Source organism: Electrona antarctica (assembly GCF_951216825.1).
Source record: "Electrona antarctica genome assembly, chromosome: 14".
Lineage (NCBI taxonomy): Eukaryota > Metazoa > Chordata > Actinopteri > Myctophiformes > Myctophidae > Electrona > Electrona antarctica.
The window spans coordinates 37,437,253-37,460,645 of record NC_136795.1 but is presented as its reverse complement, the minus strand read 5'-3'; the positions used below and the strand labels follow the sequence as shown (position 1 = coordinate 37,460,645).

Here is a 23,393-nt window from a genome sequence, read left to right as displayed (position 1 = left end):
GTTCGCTCTGAAGGAATATATTCAAAGATATCCACCACATTTTCACGATTTAAAAAAAATAGCAGATCTACAAGGCACTCGGTGCCGCGCTACGAGCTTGTAGAACTGCTATTTTTCAACAGCTAAAGTATAACGTAATGCTTAAAACACCAAAAGGGGTTACCGTACCGAATGGGTTAAAGAGCTGCATGGTCTCACGCTACACTATAGCAGAGGTTTTCAACCCTTTTCATATCAAGGTCCATTCATTTTTGGGCAATTTGAGCCACGGACGGACCACCATTTGATGAGATTTTGCCTCTCGACTCACACCCACTTTTGTTGTCGCTGGATAAGATTTTGTCCACAATTCCATGCTGCATTGATGTGATACCATGGGAGAGACAACAGGCAAACGTTGATCAAAAGAACCAATATTCTACATTCTCTAATTGCGTATGCTACATGCCTGCCTGTCACTTTTGGAGCAATAGAAAGCTCCTGTTGTAAAGGGATTTTGTGTTGTGTATTGTATATTTTAATGTATCGTACCTTTTAAAGTTTTTGATTCATGGGTTTTTTATTATTGTTTGGACCCAATGTTTTAAACATTTGTGTCAATAAAGTAACTAACTGTATAGACTTGTGTAAATTAAGTAATTCTTTAACAATAATTTAACTCTTGAGAGCGTAAAATTACAAGCTCTAATAATAAGGGTCCATTTGGTTACTCCCATCATTTATCTGGGGACCACTGGTTGAAAACCACTGCTCTATAGCAATATATATCAGAATATAGAGCTTTAACTTTTTAACAAAATCATTTAACCTTTAAGCTTATTTTATTCTCTGACATATATAGGACAAATATCTGATCGAAAAGCTCACGGCTAATCACATGTTGACGTATTGTGAGCTTGTATATCAGCTATTCTTGCCACGAGACACCTTCATACGACTAAGTATAAATCAGGCTTCATGAAGGAAGAATGGTGACCTCATGATGAAACATGAAGATGTTAACCACATTGTAATGCACACATATAGTTATGGAGTGATGCAACAATTTCCATCTGCTTCTTTGTTCCTGTGGAAGTATTTCTCTGAGTGCACCCTCTGCACTTGTTTTTCTCGGCTGTTTGCAAACAGACACAGGCCTTGAGACAAAAATGTTATTGGTAATATATTTATATACGTATATAAAAAAAAGCAGAAACAAAAGTTTGGTATTCAACATTTTTCTTTATAAACCAAAAATAACACTGTTATTAGGACATTAGGTAGGTAACCATTTGGGCACATGATCACTTCAAGGCTGGCGTGGCACTGGTGGTTTTCGGAAAACCACCATTGCTTTTTCGTCTTATAGACTTCTAATAATTAGAAAAATAAAAGCACAGAATACGTCCATAATTTAACAAATAAACATAACAAAGCATGAGTCAATAATTTAATAATAATAATAATAATAATAATAATGGTTGTTTTTGATCAACTTAGTTGATCACCTCAATATAGGCTAAACAGAGAGCCAAAAGATAGATGTTCGACCGGGACCCAAACTGGTGAAAATAGATCTACAAGCGCACAATGCGTCCCTGGGCTATTTTCACTACTTCTTAATAATTTTATTTATTTCATTAATGGAAATTGTTTATGTATTTATATACAGTTCCCACTGTTTGGGAACTTCAGTCCCACGCTCACACGCTCCAATCACAGTATTGGATACTGTACTTGTGAAATTTAGCCTACATATTTATTTTCTTATTTTATTGTTTTGAGGTCTCCTACCTCCATCTGCTGTCAGTAGCCAAGCCAACATTATGAACAAAATGATGCACAGATGTAAATTGATGGAGAAATAGCCCAGTAATGCACTAATAGCCCCTCCCCTCTCTGAAATGTTATTTTCACTATATATGTCTGGAAAATCTTTTACGTTTTTGAGAAAAATGTCTACATTTCAACAAAGCATTGATATCAAAAACTAAATATACTTGTAATTTGTACTTTTAAATACATATTTGTGAAAGAAAGTACTCCTGTACTTTAACTCAAGTACACATTTGACAGAGCGACTTTCACTTTGTAGTAGAGCAATGTTTGACCAAGAGCATCTACACTTACAGTATAGTACAGTACTGGGGTTAAGTACTTTATCCACGCATATATCTTTTCTACGTCCGAGCATAGACATGGTAACGCCCCGCCTGCCTCTGATTGGCCTACCAATACTGCCGGCCTTACCAGAGTTTCCTCCGAGGTGGAAGATGTATACATGCTGGATAGTCTGCTGCGAGGTTACTCCCGTCGTGGGAAATAAATAAATAATACAAGTACGAGAATGACAGCTTGGCACGCACGACAGTAACTTTTATTTTTGTAGAAGAGAGGCAAACTAATATTGTTTATTCCGTTGGCCTGTTTATTTGTATACATGTGTAAACTTGAAAAAATGTTGTACTGTAAAAGGGTATCTTTTCCCTTGATCTTAATCTTTTTTAGTGTAACAGTATTCGTTTACTATAATTAGATTAATACCTTGATCTTTATCTTTTTTAGTATAATAGTATTAGTTTACTATGATTAGATTAATACCTTGATCTTTATCTTTTTTAGTATAATAGTATTAGTTTACTATAATTAGATTAATACACGATAATCAACACTAACACTTTAATTTAGAACACAGCCAAATCAAATCATAGTACATATGTGTTCAATCAATTATTCAATCAAAGCAAACGGCACAAACAATATTAGTTTGCCAGTTGCCTCTTCTACAAAAAATAAAGTTACAATACAATTAAGTTACTGTCGCGTGTTGTCATTCTCTTGTACTTGTATTATTTCCCACCACGGAGTACCCTTGCATCTCGGAGGACAGGCAAGACGGGCAGTGTCAGTAGGCCAATCAGAGGCAGGCGGGGCGTTACCATGTCTATGCTCAGTGTCGGTAGGCCAATCAGAGGCAGGCGGGGCGTTACCATGTCTATGCTCGGACGTAGAATAGATATACGCTTTATCCACTACTGCTTTATCCACATCAATGAACAAACTCCCTCCATCTCCTCCTTCCCTAGAAGTATTCAGGTTTTCACTCTGTCAGTATGTCATTCAATGCAAATTAATATGTAGGCCTATTACATGTTCTTTTAATTTATTTGAATCTTCTGCCCCGTTTCTGTCCATCCAACGTGTCCACACGTCATAGCGAATCCAATCCAAGAATCCATAGGACGGCATCCTCAATGTTATCAGGCGAAAGAAGAATATTCTGAATTTTTTCCTTTTTTTTTTTCAGTCGGACTCTCGGCCACCGTATACACGTCATATTAGCTTACCGTTCACTAGCCTGTTAGCGCGGCAGAAAGAATGCCTCGTATCTGCTCATCTAGGGTGCTCTCCGTAGTTTTGATCTGATGGATATACTAGTGCTTCATTTCTGCTCCTCATCCGCCTCTCGTTGAAAATATGAACGCTTTTTGGATCATTTATCGTATAAATGAAATCGAGAGCAATGTATGGGGGGGGGGGGGGGGGGGGGTCAGAGTAAAAGCGGCCATGTCTTTCCGGCACCCCAGAGCTTCTATTTTGAAGGAATCCCGGCGCTGATTGTGTTAAGAGTGGTTAAAATAATAGGCTCTGCTGTTGGGTGGTTTGTGATCATAATGTCTGTGTCATGCTTGCACAGAGAGTTCTGAAGCATCACAGGAGCAGAACCACTGAACCACATACAATGCAATAACAACACAATAAATGTTTTTTCATATGTCTGAATGACACACAATCACTTCTTGATTTTCCTATAAATTAAGCCACAAAAGCTGCCTGTGTACACATCTATACTCAATTTGTACTCGACTACAACATGACAGTATGATAAGCTACTGTTTACAGTATATAAAATATGCAATATGAAAAAGTGAGGCAACCAGTTAAAAAATTAAGTCCTGGACAGTTCATCTATTCTAGTCCACCAGTGACGACAGACTATACAGTAGTTGCCTTGAATGCTCACGCAATATACATTCCTTTAATGGTTAATGTGGTTAAACGCTAATGTGACATGGATGCGTTCCAGGTCTCAATGGATTAAAGAGCAATTGATTGTCACATTATGAAGTAAAAGGGTAGAAGGGACATCTTCAAGAAAAGCACAAATGTGTACAAACATCAATGTAATCTTTAGGCATTAGAAATATGGTGGCACATAATGCATGATACAGACTATAGCAACTCCATTCAAGCTTTGTTTGAATAAATCTACCACAGTTCACCAGCAAGATAGCAAACACAATATTCAATATTGATGTCGCTTAGTCTATTGATCAAAATGAAATAATATTCAGGGAAAGGTAGGATGGTTGACTCAGTGATGGGTTCTATTATGCTGTGTTCACTTTAAGTAACACAAACTGACACCAAGAGACATACATAGCTCTGGTCAATAGCCCTAATGCCCTTGCTGCCATTGCATTAAGGCTCATCTCATCTTCCTGCACTCGCATGAAATGCAGACCAGCCTCTCTCGACTGTAGCGAAAATAAAAAGATCGTTTAAAATGCACTTTTTGCCCAGAAAGGGATTTATTTTCACCGGAAGGAAAAATCTTGTCTATGGGGTTTTCTCTTGCCAATATCGGTAGAGGGCGCAGTGGAGTAACTAAAAGTATTTTTCTTCCGGTGAAAAAAAAAACAGTTCTCTGGCCCAAAAGTGCATTTTATACGTGTGGTGAGGGGCTCAGTGTGCGTCCACCGCAGAAAGTAGGCTTTGTAAAGACACATACCGTCTTTGTATTGGTGAGTAGCGACAACGTTCTTTTTAGTTTCGCTACAGTCGAGAGGCTGGTCTGCATTTCATGCGAGTGCAGGAAGACGAGAGTAGCATAGCTCTAATGCATATTAGAGCTCTAATGCATATTAGAGCTATGGACCAGAGCTAAGACATACAGTATTATTTCTTTTTTTACACTAGAGGTAACTTATGTCCAATGAGTTTCTCTTTTGCCCTGGCTCCTCTGGAAGGGTTCTGACACTCCCATTTTTCGTTCCATTAACAAGTGAGGGCTGGACCAGTGGATCGCCTGGATCTTTCCCATTGGTCTCCCCAGTTGCGGCCTTAATTTCTGGAGTAGACATATCCGCAGTTCCAGGAGGTGGTCCCGTGTCCGAGAACAGGGTTGGGGAGTTCTCGGGCTGCACGCTGCCATTGCCATTCTGGCTAATTCTGTAAATCTCTGTTGTCATTTCCGTCATTTCCTCATCATCTTGCTCATCCCGAATGACCCTTCGCAGGCTCTCCCTCGGCATCAGCACCCTCCTCCGCTCCTCCTGCAGCTCTGTGGTCTCTTGGTTCTCCACCTTTCGAGACGAGCGGCAGAGGGCTTTACGGAAACCCCTCTTGAAGTTGTCTGACACAAAGCCATAGATGACTGGGTTGGCGCAGCTGTTGGCATACCCAAGAACAATGACAAGGAGGTAAAAGCCCTGGTGCTCTGGGCTTTTTACCAGCAGGTTGATGATATTGACGACATAGAAGGGCATCCAGCAGAAGACAAAAACAGCCACCACGATCACCACCATGCGTGTGACTTTCCGCTCGGACTTCCTGCGCTTGCTGGAGGTGGCGTGGACCTTCTTCCCCGAACTGCGGATCTTCAAGACAATGAGCAGGTAGCAAAGGCAAATGATGAGCAGCGGGCAAATGAATCCCACCGCAGAGGTGTAGATGATGAAGGTGACACTCCAGATGGTGGCCGGCTCCGGCCAGGTGATGTTGCACTCGCCGACATGATTCATGTCGGCGAAGATCACCACGGGCAGGATGACCAAGAACGAGAGCAACCACACCATGCCATTCACCACCTTGGCCACCCGAGGGCGCCGCCACTTGGAGGAGCTCATGGGATGGACCACAGCCAAGTAGCGGTCGATGCTCATCACGGTGAGGCAGAAGATGCTGGTGAATTGGTTGATGGAGTCGACGGTCAAGACCAGGCGGCACATGAACAAGCCGAAGGGCCAAGACTGCAGGGTGTTCTGCACAGCCAGGAAGGGCAGGCCCAGCATGAACAACTCGTCCGCTATGGCCAGGTTCAGGATGTAGATATTGGTCACGGACTCCATCTTGGTGTAGTGCAGCACGATGTGGATGACCAAGGTGTTGCCCGTGAGGCCGATGATGCAGACGATGATGTATATGACCGTGATCAGCACGCCGGGACCCGGGGAGGGCTTGAAGGGTACGTTGGTGCAGTTGGTGCAGTTGTATAGCGAGTCATTGAAGAAGCTGTCGTTGATGTTTAGGAGGAGCAGAGACAGCTCGGAGGAAGGGCTCGAAAAGCTTCTGTTTTCCCATAACCCCTCGTTCATCTCCTGGATAGAGTTGAATGCGTCAGCCATGGCTGCTTTTTCTCTTCTCTGTCTCTTGTTGTTATTATAATTATCTTTTTATCTGTCTGTCTCACTCTCAGCTCGCTCCCATCTGTCCTGTGAGAACACAGAAATTGTTTGATTTAGATACTGGAGACACTTGAGTGACATGAGAGAGAAAGAGAAGAAGAAGAAGAAGAAGAAGAAGAAGAAGAAGAAGAAGAAGAAGAAGAAGAAGAAGAAGAAGAAGAAGAAGAAGAAGATATAATAATACATTTAAAAGAACATCATCAAAGACATATTTCTATTCTCAGAAATGTAAAAAATAAAACATTAATCTTGATAACAGTGCTAAATAGTTAAAAATTAATTAAATTAATTAAATTAAGGTAAAAAAATAAATCCAAATTCATCATAGCACTATGACAAGTGGGCACTTGTCAGAGAGGAAACAAATAATAAGCCACGATTAATTTTGCCATAACAACATTCGGTCAGTCTTTTGGCCCATTGAAACCTCAGACACATTAAACAGTGTGTGTTCCCGTAGACAGGAACTACAGAGGCTAATAATTGACATTTCATTAGCAACCAGGCACTCTCTCTAACCGGACTGTGAACACGTACGGCACACAGTGTGTGTGTGTGTGTGTGTGTGTGTGTGCGTGCGTGCGTGCGTGCGTGCGCATGCATGCGTGTGTGTGTGTGTGTGTGTGTGTGCGCACGCACGTGTGCACGTGTTTGTTTATACATAAAAGTGCATCTGCTTTTCACACCATTGTGTGCACACACGTTTATGCATGAGTGTGTGTGTGTGTGTGTGTGTGTGTGTGTGTGTGTAAGCTTGAGGAAGCTCAAATGCTTTAGACACAAGTCTCCATATGTGGCTATGGAGTCTCATGCTTGGTAAACATCCATTGGCACTGACGTCCCTTTAGGCCACGTTCTGGAACAAAGTAACAGCTGGCATCCACTTCCCAATCACTCACACAGCTGCTTTCATTTGAAAAAGAAAAACCAAACAAAGGAATGACCCGTTATTCAGGCTATAAGTTCATGTAAACTTCAAAGGTCTGAGGCATTTCTAATTGTAACAATTAGACCATCCTCCTGACTTTATTACGGCAAGATCAAGTTAATCAACTTGTTGGATTCTTTGGGGTCATTCAGTCATTTGTTGGGTCTCTGGTTAGATTCCCGGTCAATGCATGTCACTCCCAGGCCGGCTCTCTCTCCCTGTATCCTGTTTCTCTACAGAGTGGCTATCATTTAATAAGGCAAGAGTCTGAAAATTACATGCCCCACACGCCCTTGAAAGCAGGGTCACAAACATCCGTCCTTCAATTATTTGACTTTACATTACAGGAAAGGATGTAGTCATTTCCCAGAACATTACTTGAGATTAATTATAATCTCCGATGCAGAGAAATATCCATCAGTCTATTTCCTCTCCTCAAATAGGTCCCTCATTCATCATGACGGGAATGTTGCTATCAGGTAGATCAGCTGTGAGAACAGCACAGCTGTAGTGAATGTTGCTATCAGGTAGATCAGCTGTGAGAACAGCACAGCTGTAGTGAATGTTGCTATCAGGTAGATCAGCTGTGAGAACAGCACAGCTGTAGTGCCGTAAGCTTACCGATAGCTGTTTGATTAATCAAACCACTTCATTGTTGAATGGCTATATTGTCATCTCAATGGAAACAGCTGCACAGTCAGAGAAAACGTTTAAGTTGTTGAAGCTAGTAATTATAAAGAAACCCATCTAAAGAAACACATAACTCTGAAACTGCATGTGAAAGGAAACTGAGATTACTACAGGAGGTCCAAGAGCAATTTTTGCACATTGTCCCATTACTCCCCCCCCCCCCCCCCCCCCCCCCCCCCATATCGTCACATATTACAACATTTCACATATTAGCCTACACGTGACAACTCCAAGGAGAGAGAATGCTCTGATATAAGTCCCATAAATCAAACAGAACCAAATAACGTGCACAAATAGCAGGACGGCCATGCAGAGCGATTTTTCTTGTGAAAAGACAATAAGAAAGCTGTCTCACTTGAGCCGAGCTTATATTATATATATATAAGGACTGTGAAATGTAGCAGCAGAACATTCCACAATTAGATCCACACAAACAAGTGAGAATGTGGCTGTTTAGCACAATCTATGTTGCTCAGAATTGCTATGTTTCCCCAAAGGGCAGTGACTCAACCTTGTGCCTTGTCAATTTATCCCGAACACTCTGAGGACCTTTTGTTATTTTCATAATATTTGTTGATGTTCCTCTCCACACTAGACCAGAGCCTTTCCAACTAATCTCCCAGGGCGGAAATATATTCAGTTTGCAAATTGGGGTTCTGAAGATAGACTATAAAAACATAGGCAATTTTAGGGGAGGGCAAGGGGGGAAATTTGCCCCCTGGTGGTCAGACGATTTTCTTTCATATCCCCCCCAGAGCAAGTTCTGTCAGGGTACCTAGCCTTGGAGACCCAGACGTTTTGGGTATACCAGACAGGGGTGTCAAGAGGCACCAAGAAAACGCCTAGTCCAGGCATCTCTTTCCGAGTTTTTAAACAGCTGGTTGATGGAAATGACGCTAGTGACGCTAGTATGTGGCTTCAAGTTGAAGACTAGGGTAATTTCCATCCACCAGCTGTTTAAAAACACGGAGGAGACGCCTGGACAAGGCATTTTCTTGACACCTCTTGACGCGACTGTCTGGCCATACCCTCGGGGAACTCAGTGCAGTTGCTACTAGTACTGCCCGACCATGGTCGGTCTCAGCTCCATGCCTCAATTCTCAGCCAATCACATACTCACTTTATAATAGAGAAACCTATGTAAATGAGGGAAGTTGCATTGCTCATTCCTTGCTTGCCATTTGCTGCTGCCTAGTCTCGCGTTGCCGGACTGTTGCCGCAATTTCCAAATGCTTCCGTCATACAGCAATAGAAAAGCTGTCATGAGTAAAATATAAAGCGGAAGTGGAGCCTCCTCCCCACTTCCGTTTCGTCTTTACAGTTGCGCAAATTTATCCTAATATAAATAGAAAAGATCTAAGCATAATATATATTGATTGATTGATTGATTGATTTATTAACAGTTTGCAGAATTACAGTACATATCAAGTACAACTTATACAACAACTGTTAACTGTGAGTGGACGACACCATAAAGCATTACACTTGTTTACAATAGGGCCCACCATTTTCAATTCATCAAAACAATTAGAGACGTACGAATATACACAACTATATAGTCAAAACAGGAAATCATCATAGAGGAGGTAAAAAGGGAAAAGAAACATATACAGTGAGGGGAAAAAGGGGTGGGGGGGATTCAGATTTTACGGGGGCCAGTTTCTAATTGCAGCCGTCCGTAGGTGCCCTTTGAGGGCGGTTTTGAAGGAGTCAAGGGATTTGCATGTCTTAATGACTGTTGGTAGGGCGTTCCACATTTTGGTGGCATAGGAGCGAAATTAATTTAGTCCCTTGTTTGTGCCGAATCTGGGTTGCACATGGTTTGTTGAACTCCCTCTGGTGTTGTGGGTGTGGACTTCGTTGACATTAAGGAAGTATTTAGACAGGTACATGGGTATCTTGGTGGTAAATGGTGCATTTTATATAGCGCTTTTATCCAAGGCGCTTTACATAGATTGTGCATCAATTCACCCATTCACACACACATTCATACACCGATGGCGGCGGAAACCATGCAAGGCACCAACCAGCACATCAGGAGCAATTAGGGATTCAGTGTCTTGCTCAAGGACACTTCGACACCAACTCTGGGGGAGCCTGGGTTCGAACTGGTGAACTGCCGTGGTGTATCGAATCTCGAATAGATGCTGTATTCTGTCGTCAACCCTAAGCCATTCCAGCCTGTCAAAGTGGGCAGGGGTGAGGTGGGTTCGGGGAGTGAGGCCAAGTAGTAGCCTGACCAGTTTGTTTTGGGAAGTCTGGAGCCTAGTTTTAAGGGCCTTAGAGGTGCTGTGGTACCAGGAGGTGCATGCATAGTCGAAGAAACCTTGTACGAGGGCTCCTGTTAGGGTCTTCAAGGTGTTTTTGTAAGCTGTTGCTTAGCAGAAAAGGAAATAAAATGTAAAGATATTTAAAAAATTTAAATATATTATTTTCGTAACGGAAATAGCAGCTTCCTTACTCGGATTTCGGTAATTTTAGGGCCTACCCAATAAAATGGAATTTCCCCGTGGGACAACAAAGGTATACAGACGCTAAATAGTCTCTGGAAAGTACACTCACATTTATATTTAAAAAATCTGCTAAACTATACGCTGCATCAATGATTTTATTGGGTAGGCCCCAAAAATTATAATGGCGGGAATTATTTTGGGTACTTCTGATTGCTGCTCACCCTCCACTAGCCTAGCCTAGCCAGCATGCTTTCTGGTCTAGAGGGGCAGGCGTGCTTGGAGCAACTGCTGGAGAATGTTGGTTCACCGATCAGAGCCTGCCCCTCCCCTCCCTGGTGGAAATCAGCGGAGGAAAGCGACGCCCCTCTGCACTGTAGTTCACTCCCACTCCTACTCTCCTAGACCAGGAAATGTGTCACGTTCCCCCAGGCTTTCATTTTTTTGCCGAACGCGAGCAAAATTAAAAGCCTGGGTACCGAGGCTACCCTCCACCTGCTACCACCTGTTGTTTTGGATCTACTTTTATGTACAGAGTACTCTGTACCTCTATTGGTAGGGAGATGTGCTTTCCCAGAGTACCTAAAAACAAGATCTAATTCATCGCCAAACAAAAATATATGTATTGCTCATTTTATATTCAAGTGCTGTGATGACTCCAGTCCAGGTGGTGATGAGGTGCTCACAAAGTTAAAACAGGTTTAAAAAGAAGAGAGGTCCCATTGAGACAGGCTTCACACTCTGAGCAAGGATACATTTAAAAAGCCTTTATTGAGGCATTGAGTGGCATTTTATAGTTTTAACATGTAATAGCCCTGTACAAGCACAATAAAGGCTTTTTAAATGTATCCTTGCTCAGAGTGTGCTTGTCTTATATTTATTTAAAAATATATTTTATCATTCATGAGTTGTCCTGACTGAACTAATGGCAGTGTACACTACCTTATGTCAACAGTAACCCAAAAAAACGGTTTGGATGCTGTTCACGTTTTGATTTGATGCTCTTTGACGGGTTGGTGCTCTACAGTCTACACTAGGTTTTAAGGGTACTAATCTCTCACCGCTCTGTGCTGGTCAAGACAACATCAGGGCATCCTTCCCAAACCGCCATTGACGATTGTTTAATTTCTGCTTGTATGTATTTTACTCGACTCATATAAGGAATATTTGAATATCTGTTTTTCTTCTGTTTTTTTAATCTATCTATTCTTCTTCCCTTTTCTGAAAACTACAAAATTGTTTTGGAGCTTTTACGAAAAAGAATTTCACCCACTTCTTTACGCCTGTAAACCTGTGATGTGACAATAAAGCCTGAGTTGAGTTTGTTTCCCCAAATAAATGCATGCATCGTATTGTGTCAACAATGCGATATATCACAACGTGTAATATGTAAGGGATAATATTCATTGAATATCATTAGGCTACAAGAACAATAACCGCAGTAACCCTATGAATCAGGGCCATTGGGCCATTTCATTTTTCTGAAACATAATCCCACCTACACAAACCATTAAAACTGGTTGGAGAATGGAGGTGATAATGGTTATTTTGCTCTCTTTCTGTCTCTCTCTGTCTCTTGCATGCATGCACGCACAAAGTAACATGGCATCGGATGATATGGTAACAATGTATGCTAATGTGTGCTGAATGCTTTGTTTTAATTATTATTTCAAAAGGTTTTCATAAATAAATACAACAATCAAAGAGATTTCATGAATTATAAAAGAAAAATCCTTTTAAGAAATGTGTGAAAATAGCACATCTACAAGCTCACAACGCGTCACAACGCGTCACATCGTGACACCGTGTAGATCGGCTATTTTCACTATAGTTTGGGTCCCGGGGAGACATCAAAGTTCTTTTTTGGGTCTCGAGCTGAAAAGTTTAGGGAACCACTGGACTAGAGTGTCTCAGGGGGGACATGACTGTTTGTGGGCTCAGAATGGACTGTTTGTGTCCTCAGAATGGACCAGAACCATGTTCCTAAAGTAGCCCTCAGATGGTAACCTGATTCAGCAGCAGAGAGCAGCTGCTGCCCCAATCAGCAGCTGCTGCTGATTGGCCAGGCCGTTTTGTGGCCGGGCATCAAGTCTGGCTGAGAGTTCCCAGATGGGAGCAGGAGGGGGGAACCCAGTGTACTCTCTGCTGCCCCATCTGGCGGAGTCAGGTTACTCAGATGGACCACATGTGGGAATTGTGACCTCAGAGCTGAAAACAGCTAACCTAACTGGGCCATGCAGGCACAGAATGCTGCACAGGATATAGGGTGAGATGGTCCAAGCAGATATCATATAGTCACAGCCTTACATTTCACAGGGATCCAAGAGGATTAAGGTAAGGTAAGGTGTAACACATACATAAATCTGAGAATGTACAGTACACATGTAACCAAATGGACCTGTAAGGGTAGCCTGGCTAATAAGCCAGACTCAAATCACACTGTCGTGTAATCCGCCGGCAGGCTTTTTTTTTTTTGCCAACGGCTGATTCGGTCTGGCTTATTATCCAGGCTACTGTAAGGGTGTGTAACCCAGAGAGTGTATACATACATGTATCATTTGTACACTCTCTCAGAGTTAAATTAAGACCGATGAGGATTGTACTGTGTAGGGTAGCTGAAGGTGAAAACACGCTTATCTGAAACTTGAGGGCGTGACTACATTGTGCTGCTGTCCGGCACAAAGACATAATCACTACTGAGATTAGCCTAGCGGCACAATTCTCCACTGTTACTGTAAGTTACATTACTGAGTTACCACCACCATACATGTGAACAAATATAAACAGTCTGGTATATGCTTCTAGAGCAATGAAATGCCAATTATTAGCCTCTGCTATTTTGCTTTGGAATGTCAAAAGTGTGTGTGTGTGTGTGTGTGTGTGTGTGTGTGTGTGTGTGTGTGTGTGTGTGTGTGTGTGTGTGTGTGTGTGTGTGTGTGTGTGCGCGTGTGCGCGCGTGCGTGCGTGCGTGCGTGCGTGCGTGCGTGCGTGCGTGCGTGTATATTCTGAATAATTGCTATAGAGTGTTTGTTCATCTCTCTAGCTTTTTGGAGGAATATTTGGAAATGGAAAACTTTAGAATTGAAGCTAATAAATGGGTACTCTCTCTCTCTTTATTGGATGAAATGTATTTTCTATTTATTAAAGTGCTGGAGAGACTGGAAGACCCATGTTTACAGAACAAACATGCACTCTATACAGAGCAGAGCAGAAAAACCTTAAGTCATATATGATGATAGCGTTTCCGGAAGCTGTTTCCATTTTGTTGCTGATAAAAGTGTGAAATCACCTTCTGTGGCTATCAAGATGTTATCTAAGCACAAACGCACACATAACAAGTAGGCTATACGTGTAATGAAAGTTCTCTGATAGGTTGCCAATGCACTCAGGCACTCGTTGTCCTTCCATCATAGGAAGGGAGGGAGAACAGCGGGAATCTCATTTTAAATTACAGTCAATCGTCTTTTGCAGCACTTTTAATTTTACCCTTGAAGCAAAAAGACCTCAAGAATTTAATCCCTGGGCTCTCGCATGATAACCTGACTCCGCCAGATGGGGCAGCAGAGAGTACACTGGGTTCCCCCCTCCTTCTCCCATCTGGGAACTCTCAGGCAGACTTGATGCCCGGCCACAAAACGGCCTGGCCAATCAGCAGCAGCTTCTAGCAGCTTCTAGCAGCAGCTTCTAGCTTCTAGCTGCTGCTGATTGGCCAGGCCGTTTTGTGGCCGGGCATCAAGTCTGCCTGAGAGTTCCCAGATGGGAGCAGGAGGAGTGTACTCTCTGCTGCCCCATCTGGTGGAGTCAGGTTACTCGCATGAGGGACCACATTTTGACTTCTCAGCCAAGAGGCAATCCCTGCATGGCCAGGCAGGTGACAAGTACCTCATTAATGCTTTCTCGTTCCTTTTCTCTCTGGTCCACTCACTCAGTCACACAGTAGAGCTTTTCTCTCTGGTCCACTCACTCAGTCACACAGTAGAGCTTTTCTCTCTGGTCCACTCACTCAGTCACACAGTAGAGCTTTTCTCTCTGGTCCACTCACTCAGTCACACAGTAGAGCTTTTAACAATCAATATTTTTTCGAGACCAAAAGTTCTCGATTGGATTTAAAGATTTAGTTTGACCTCCAGCTTCATGTGAGCTGATAGTGCCAGGGCAATTAGTCAGTCTCACCAACCTCCAACTAGCGCTTATTCTTCACACATTTGCAATGACAATATGTATTCACATATATATATATTTTTTAAACTTCATTATAGTCTACTGTACTTTTTACAAGACTGTTACTTTCACATAAAGCCTTAATCTGCTGTTTAAATGGTTTAAATGGTGTTTCAGAGCACAAAAATGTGTGAACAAACAAAACACTTTATCTCAATAGAGCCCAAGGTGAGGAGATTTTCTACGAAAGACTGGGGTTAAAGGCAGCTTATTGCTGGAGCATGGGAATTGCAAGATAGCTGTCAAATGCACTGCGCTGTGCAGCTGAGCATCCATCACAAAGGTCAGGAGAGCTTGACAGCCTCACAATGTTCACCTAAAGGCTATTATAGCCCATTTTAGCGAGATCATTTTGAATGTTTTCACAGCTTTGGGTGCTGGCATACATTTCTTACTAATCAAAAAGGGACAGAATCTGGTGCAATTGCCATTGTCACAAGAGGTCAATGGTTAATGGCATATTTCAGCCATAGGTCGAGTCTTTCAATGCTAGTTACAGAAATTAGTCAATAGTATAAGAAAAGCCAAGGTCAGAGTAATGGCTATAATGACATTGCTCAAGTCACGTGTAGTTGTTTCTTTGTTTGAATAACATATCTGTTTGAATTTTACTTCATGAGAGTAAACATTAATTTGGTTGGCCAGGATTTAATATAAGGGAACTTCCCATAAATAATTTGGGAAAATCTTGTTAAATTGTGAAACCTACATCAAAAAATATAGGCCTACAATAATCTTTCAGTACAGGTTGACCCATAAATAAAACCTTGCTTTATGGAAAATAGTCTATTCTGAGAAGTAGATGAAAAACAGACTACTGGTAAATGAGTAATTCTCGGTTTATTTCTGCAAATTGAGATCTAATCTCATATTTATTTATACTGTACATAAACATGAACGTGCTTGGTGTTATATAAGCTATTCCTTCTCTGAATCCTGGGGATTTGCGGTAAGGGTCCATTTGTAAACTTTCAGAGTTCAATTGACTGTTAAGATTTTGTTGCACAGTTAGCTTTAAATTCACAGTCAGCAATGCAATATCACTGTTTTTACATTTGACAATGTTAAACCAGCACATTGCAAGAACCACTGGTTTAAACACAGGTGAAAAGTTATGATTTTCAGACATATTGTAAGTATATATTGTGCGTGGGCACTAGGGAACAACACAGATTCTCTTGTTGCACGGTGCCATTATTCAAGCCTGCCAGCACTGCAGTCCTGTAATAAATTACCAGTAGATGACCTTACCTAGCCTGTTGATAAATGAATATTTAATGACATAATGCTATTATTGTATTTTAACTTCCTCTGAGTCTCTGAACCCACTGGGAACTGCATGTGTGTGTACTAGTGCTGCTGCTGGTCTGTGGGCTGTGTGGAGCAGACGGCTCAGTGAGTCAGAATGTACAGCCCAGAGACAGATGGACATCATCATTTTGAGAGTCTACTTTCCAATATTGATATCCTTTGCTTACTTAGGGAGACATTGTTTTATCATCTCCAAGTTATCTTCTGTATGAGTCACACATCTCCAGGGTCGAAGTATGGGTTAGGGTTTAGGACCAGCTATGGACCAGAGCTAGGCACCCACCCCCCCCCCCCCCCCCCCCTCCCCTCCCCATCATTAGAACAAATGAGCATCGCGCCTGTCACAGACATGTGCAGAGCATGTTCGGTCAGGAAACTCAGTGCAGTTGCCGGCGGGCGTTCATTGGGCCGCCTCAGCAAGAGTCAGCATCACGTTCTCATTCACATGATTCACTCATCCAATCACACACTCATTCCATCTTCATACCGGCTAATTAAACTGGAAGTTTGCACTGCTCATCCTGCTTGCTGCTGCATACTGATACTGCTGCGCCATGCTGTCTGCTTAAACTTTTGTTGCTCACCCTCCTCCACCACAGCTACCACCAGTCGTTTTGGATCTGCTGTTTAGTTACGGGGGATTCGGACTAGTCCCTATGGTTGGGACTGAGTACCTAAAAAGGAGATCCAATTCATCGCCTAACCATAATAAATATATTACTCGTTTTATATTCAAAAAGAGAAAACGTCTTCTGAGGCTTTCTCCTCTTTGCTCTGCTTATGTAATAAGAGGATATACTGTACCTGTATATGCACCTGTGGCTACCATTCATTCAGGATAGGGTTAGGGAAACACCAAAACACCTTTTGGTGTTTCATGCATTCTGCAAATAGCAGGTCTACAAGCTCATAGTGCGGCACCGAGTGCCGCGCTACGAGCTTGTAGATCTGCTATTTTTGAAAAATCGCAAGAAATGTGGCGCACATCTTTGAATATATATTCTTTCAGAGCGAACCTTTTTAGCTCAAAACTTTGCTTCTGGGGGGGGGTCCCTGGAACAACATATATCCAGATGGGGGTCCACGGCCAAATACAGATATAATTCTGGGGTCCTTGACATGAAAAAGGTTGAGCACCACTGACATAGAAACATAGGTTTTTCCGAAAACTGTCATGATTTAGAAGACATTTGTAGAATCAGTTCTCAGGTCTAAGTGGGTTAAGCTCTGGTCCAGAGCGATGGTGAGTTTACGGAGTTGTCACTAATCGGTTCCCAGATCTATAGCCACTGTGGAGAGATCAGGACCGAGCAATAAGATACTCTCTAGCATGAGCATCCTTTCTGTCTACACACAGCACACACAGGGATTAACTGCTACTCTGCCATTCTGCTCTTTGAAAAAACAAATCCACATTTAATAAATAAATAAATAATAGGCTGACCGTTGAACTTTCCACATCGAGACGTGTGTGCGTACGTGCGTGCGTGCGTGCGTGCGTGCGCCCCCCTCTTATGGTAGATTTAGTGATGACTTATATGAGTGGAAATGTTTTCATTATTGGCCTCATCTGAAGGAGATATATGGTTTTCCAGGTAAATCGAAGACAGATAGCAATTCAAGTTGATCCTCCTCTTTAGCCATTAAATATAAATGGCATTTTATTTTTGACATCTTAAATAGACAGAAAGAAGATGATCAGGTATTCACTGACAGAGAAATTATGATGAAGATTAACAATAAACCCAAATGAGCACACACGCACGCGCGCACACACACACACACTTACACACACACACACACACACACACACACACACACACACACACACACACACACACACACACACAGAGACTCACACAGAGACACACGTGCTGCACATACACACACTCACACAGACTGACAGACACACACACACACACACACACACACAAACAGACACACACACACGATTCAGCGTCGCACGGAGGAAACAAAACGGGTCTGTAATGAATGATCACACACACGTACAGGTCTGAGGTCTCTCATTAGTGTTTTCTTTAGTCACAAGTTGGCTAATTATAGCCTACTGCCGTGCGCCTGAATGAGGTGTTAAAATGAATATAACGTGGTAAATAAATATGCCATTGCCTGGCATCATCTTATGCCCACGTTATTTTCCGTTCGCTCAATGCATTGCATGCACGTGTTGGGAAGCATCTCGCATCTGTCTCATCTCATCTGTAGCAAGCTAGTGATCCGAGCCGAGATCTTTAATGCTGCGAATGCCGCTGCGATACCACGAAATAAACCTAGGTATATAGAAAACTGATCCAACTGCTTCAATAGGCTCATTTCAACAGGCGGTAGGAAATCGAATGTCAGGCTATTGAAAGATATTGCTGTATGGAAATAAATTAAATCCTGTTACAATGTTTTACAAACAAATTTTCCTTTTTGAACTTACCCAGGTTACTTTCTCAGAGTCGAAGTCTAGTCCAGGAATGCCTATTTATGAAACTCAGTTTTTTTTAGAAAATAAACTGAGATAAGCTACTTTTAATAACTAATACATTCTATCTCATAGCAAAACAATCTGTCTGTCCACTTCAATGCGTTATCTGACTTTTTCCACCTGACTCTGTCCTCTGAGTGGTGCACCGACATTACATTACTGATCCACACTCTTCCCTGTAACTAGGTAACCGCTCACTGCTTGCCGACGCCCCAGAGTGAAGTAGGAGGTGTTAAAATAAACCCGCGAGTGTGTGCGTGTGTGTGTGCGTGTGTGTGTGTGTGTGTGTGTGTGTGTGTGTGTGCGTGCGCGCGTGCGTGCGTACGCGTGTGTTTGCGCGTGCGCGATTACTTTTTTTGCCTGCCTATACTGAGTTAGGTAAACAGATTAGCAAATTATTTAAAAAAATATATGAAGTAAATACTTTTTTCCCCCTATAACTCGCTAGTTTAGTTTCTCGATTTCTGTTCTGGTAGTTTATGAGAGTCTGTAGGCTACACAGCACATAGGGCCTAAGTGCTTCCCAACTTTTGCCAGCCCATCGTTTACTATTGTTTGTTAGAATTTTAGTTAGGTCTCAGTTTTGGTTCACCACTATTTCCATTTACGGGTTCTCTTGTTACAAGCATGCAAAACAAAAGAAAGAAACACTCTTCTCTAGTAAGAGACCACACTTCTACTTAAGTTTGACAATTTATTGAAACAAAATGAGATTAATGTGGAATGGTATGAGGAACCCAAAGTTAGAGCAAGACTCAGGGTGGGGGAGAAGTCTGATGGCCATGTTGCTCTACTCAGGGAGCGGTCGTCTCTGGTCCGTCACTGCCCCCCCTGGATTCTTAGAGAAATAGAGACAGAATGAAGAGCGAGAATCTAAAAATGGTAAATGGTGCATTTATATAGTGCCTTTATCCAAGGCGCTTTACATAGAATGTGCATTACATTCACCCATTCACACACACATTCATACACCGATGGCGGCGGAAACCGTGCAAGGCACCAACCAGCACATCAGGAGCAATTAGGGGTTCAGTGTCTTGCTCAAGAACACCTCGACACTAGCTCTGGGAGAGCCCGGGTTCAAACTGGCAACCTTGCGGTTGCCATCCAGCCACTCTACCCCTGAGCCACCGCCTCGGCGCCTCCCAATCTAGGAGGAAGGAGGAGGTTGGGGGGGGGGGGGTGACGAGTCTTGACGACTAATTTTAAAGCAATGCATAGCAGAAATTGCCGATCTACAAGCGCAGAACTCACAACTAGGGTTGTCCCGGTCCGGTGATCGGAAATCGGGGCCGATCACGTCATTTTCAAATGATCGGAAGCCAAAGAACGTGATCGGGACATCCCTACTATATTATTACCGGTATATCCATATCATGATTTATTTATTAGACTGGATATTGTCTGTGATTTGGGATATTGTACTATTATGATATGGCATAAACGTGTTCTATAAAATATAAATATCGGATCGGGAACAACCGGTATCGGCAAATGCTCAAAATCAAATGATCGGAATCGGATAGGGAGCAAAAGGACGTCATCGGGACATCCCTACTCACAACCCATGTTTGGTCTGTTGTGAAGCAGAATAAACAAGCCGATCGAGGAGATCCCAGGTGTATTTATACTGTGGTGATTGCAACAAGGATTGGCTGTGGTGAGTGGAGGCAGGTGTAGTGGATAAGGGTCATTGTGAATGGGGAGTGGGTAATGAGTGAAGGCAAGTGTGGTAGAGAAGCAACTGAGAATGGGAGTGGCTGTGATAACTTGCAGAGAAATACGTGGTCTCCACTCCTGATTCCTGAACCTACATTGAACACAACTACATTTAACGTGTTAGCTGAATTTATTCTGAGCAAGTGAGACGTGACTCTGTCATCATTATGCAATTGCCATTGGTGTTCGAGACAGTTTCAATACTAGCAGATTGAGGAATTCATGCGGTACCAGCCTGCATTAGTGTGAGCAATAACCATTCTGCCTGGGAAATGTTTTTTGTCAGCATGCGATGAAGTACAAGGATGCTGTTGCAAAGCCATTGATGATTCATACAGAGGATATTTGTGCTACTATTGCGTGACACTCTAGTGTCTAGTGTGACGAAGTAGGGTATTAATTTACTGTACTGTACTGTACTGTACTGTACTGTACTGTACTGTACTGTACTGTACTGTACTGTACTGTACTGTACTGTACTGTACTGTACTGTACTGTACTGTACTGTACTGTACTGTACTGTACTGTACAAGCCATCCTCCCTGACCTCTGTGTGTGTGTGTGTGTGTGTGTGTGTGTGTGTGTGTGTGTGTGTGTGTGTGTGTGTGTGTGTGTGTGTGTGTGTGTGTGTGTGTGTGTGTGTGTGTGTGTGTGTGTGTGTGTGTGTGTGTGTGTTTCAGCTGTCCGTGCTCGGACGGACAGACAGACACAGCCAGTCAGGGACACACATAGCTACGTAATGGAGTGGAGGCACCGCTCAAAAACACAAGTTGAAATTTGTACAAGGTTTCTGCCCAGCATATATATGTGCTCCTAGTTGCATGATTTCAACCATCCTCACAGATATATAAGCACTCCAAGCTGCTCAACCTGCCTCCCCATCTTCAATTCTTCTCATTCTTCTTGAACTATCTGCTGCATTTAATAGTCAACTGCCAGGTTCTCCTGGACACCCTTTCAAACCGGTACAGAGGAAATACACTAAAGTGGTTCTCTTCTTACCTGACTGGGTGGACATGTTTCTTGCAGATGTTAGCTTTCGTCACTCTCTCGACCGGAGTCCCCCAGAGTTGAGATCCTGGTAATTTCCTCTTATAACTCTACACCGGATCCCTCGCCTTGGTAATCTCTGTTTACACATTTTCCTAACACTATATGCAGGTAATAAAATCTGCCGGTATGAACCTAAACATACAGTGGTGTTGTTAGGAATAAACACAGAGGCACCCAGGAGGAAGTGGACTATGAACCAGATTGCTACACAGGTGAGTTAGTCAAAGAAATGTAAAATATTTGGTGATTCTTTAATCTTTTCTAGATTAAGGCAGAGGTGGGGAAAAGACATACAGTTACAGATGCATGCAGTTGCAACTCACCTGTGTAGCAATCTGATTCTTAGTCCACTTCCTCCTGGGTGCTTCTGTGTTTATTCCTAACAACACCACTGTATGTTTAGGGCGGTTACATACCGCCATTTCGACATAGCGCCATTCTGACAGGACCTCCAATCCATCCACTGTGCGCCATAGGTGTTCCTCGACACGTCACTTGCAGATATACAGGCTCATAGCGCCTCACTTTTGTGCCGCACTATGAACTTGTAGATCTGCTATTTTTGAAAAAACGTGACATTTTTGGACAAATCTTTGAATAATATATTTTGAAAGCAAACATCTTTAACTCAAATCTTTGCTTCTGGGGGTCCCTGGAACAAAATATTTTGAGATGTGGGTCCGTGGCCAAATACATATCATTCTGGGGGTCTTTGACATGAAAAAGTTTGCGAACCACTGTTTAGAAGGCAGTTGTAGAATCGTTAATGGGTTAACAACACCGGGGATTGTGTCAGATATGGCTGACCTGAACAAAGCCTCTGTACTGTAGGCACTGGAACAGCAGTGTTTGCACTTTAGTTTGATGCCTTTCATGTCCCTGACAGGGTGGGTCGTGACTGAAGTATGCTCACGCCATACTAAGGAGATAGATGGCCGTTTGATCATTTGTTCATGCAACAACGAATTACCCCGAAGGCTAACATCAGTGAGATCTTAAGAGAATATGTATTTACATATACAATATAAAACACTTGGATCGTCAGTCTGCAATCTCTTCTACCAAACTCAGCCTGCAGCACTTTGACGGTGGTGACAAAATAAATACATCGATAATACATTTGTTTGATGATGCTTATGGCATTCAGGGGAGAGAGAGAGAGAGAGGGAGAGAGAGAGAGAGAGGGCGGTGGTGGCTCAGGGGTAGAGTTTCCGGATGGCAACCGCAAGGTCGCCAGTTCGAACCCGGGCTCCCCCAGAGTTAGTGTCGAAGTGTCCTTGAGCAAGACCCTGAACCCCTAATTGCTCCTGATGTGCTGGTTGGTACCTTGCATGGTTTCAGCTGCCATCAGTGTATGAATGTGTGTGTGAATGGGTGAATGTAATGCACAATCTATGTAAAGCGCCTTGGATAAAGGCGCTATATAAATGCACCATTTACCATTTACCATTTAGAGAGAGAGAGAGAGAGAGCAAAGCTGTTTGATGCCTTGGAATGTTCGCCTCTGCTGTCGGTGAATGAAATAGTTCCACATATGCTTATACATATACCAGAGGCCTATCTGCGTGTGTGAATGGGTGAACGTGAAGGACATTGTAAAGGGATTTTCAATGTCATGGCAAAAAAGTGCAATCCATTAGTCCAACCAATGCTGCAGATTAATTTAAACTAAGCAAAGCAAAGCAAAGTTCTTTGTTTACCCAGGGTGAATGGACTAAGCTCGACGAACTTGTTTACAGCCAGACCCTGCTCATAGAACATTTCATGGTAGGGGTTCAATGCCTTGCTCAAGGGCACTTCAGCGGTGGTAATTTTAACGTGCCGGTCCAGGGATACAAACTGGCGACCTTCCGATAACAAGACCGCTCCGCAAACCGTTCGGCCACCGCTGCCCTGAACTCAGTGTCAGTCAGTGACACATCCTCTCATGAGAGAATTAAAGACAGAAACCTGCAGTGCATGGATGAAAACACCTCCTGCAGGTATGAATATGGAGACTTAATTGATTGAATGATTGTCATGGCAGACATTTTCTTCAATTATTAAAGCTATAATTTCTGTCCACTGAAATCAACACATCA

At 42.6% G+C, this 23,393-nt stretch overlaps 1 protein-coding gene across 1 annotated transcript; it reads right to left on the bottom strand.

Moving 5' to 3' along the window:
• Window positions 1-4,931: 4,931 nt before the first annotated feature.
• Window positions 4,932-18,655, bottom strand: sstr3 (somatostatin receptor 3). The gene is made up of 2 exons (XM_079520064.1): window positions 18,493-18,655; window positions 4,932-6,473 (listed from the first exon to the last, which is right to left on the bottom strand). Exon 2 carries the CDS (start codon window positions 6,384-6,386, stop codon window positions 4,956-4,958), a length of 1,431 nt encoding a protein of 476 aa, XP_079376190.1. The 5' UTR covers window positions 6,387-6,473; window positions 18,493-18,655; the 3' UTR covers window positions 4,932-4,955.
• Window positions 18,656-23,393: the final 4,738 nt, after the last annotated feature.

What these genes read in the sequence shown, in the direction of transcription:
- sstr3 (XM_079520064.1), bottom strand. Translation starts at nt 6,386, where the DNA reads ATGGCTGACGCATTCAACTCTATCCAGGAGATGAACGAGGGGTTATGG.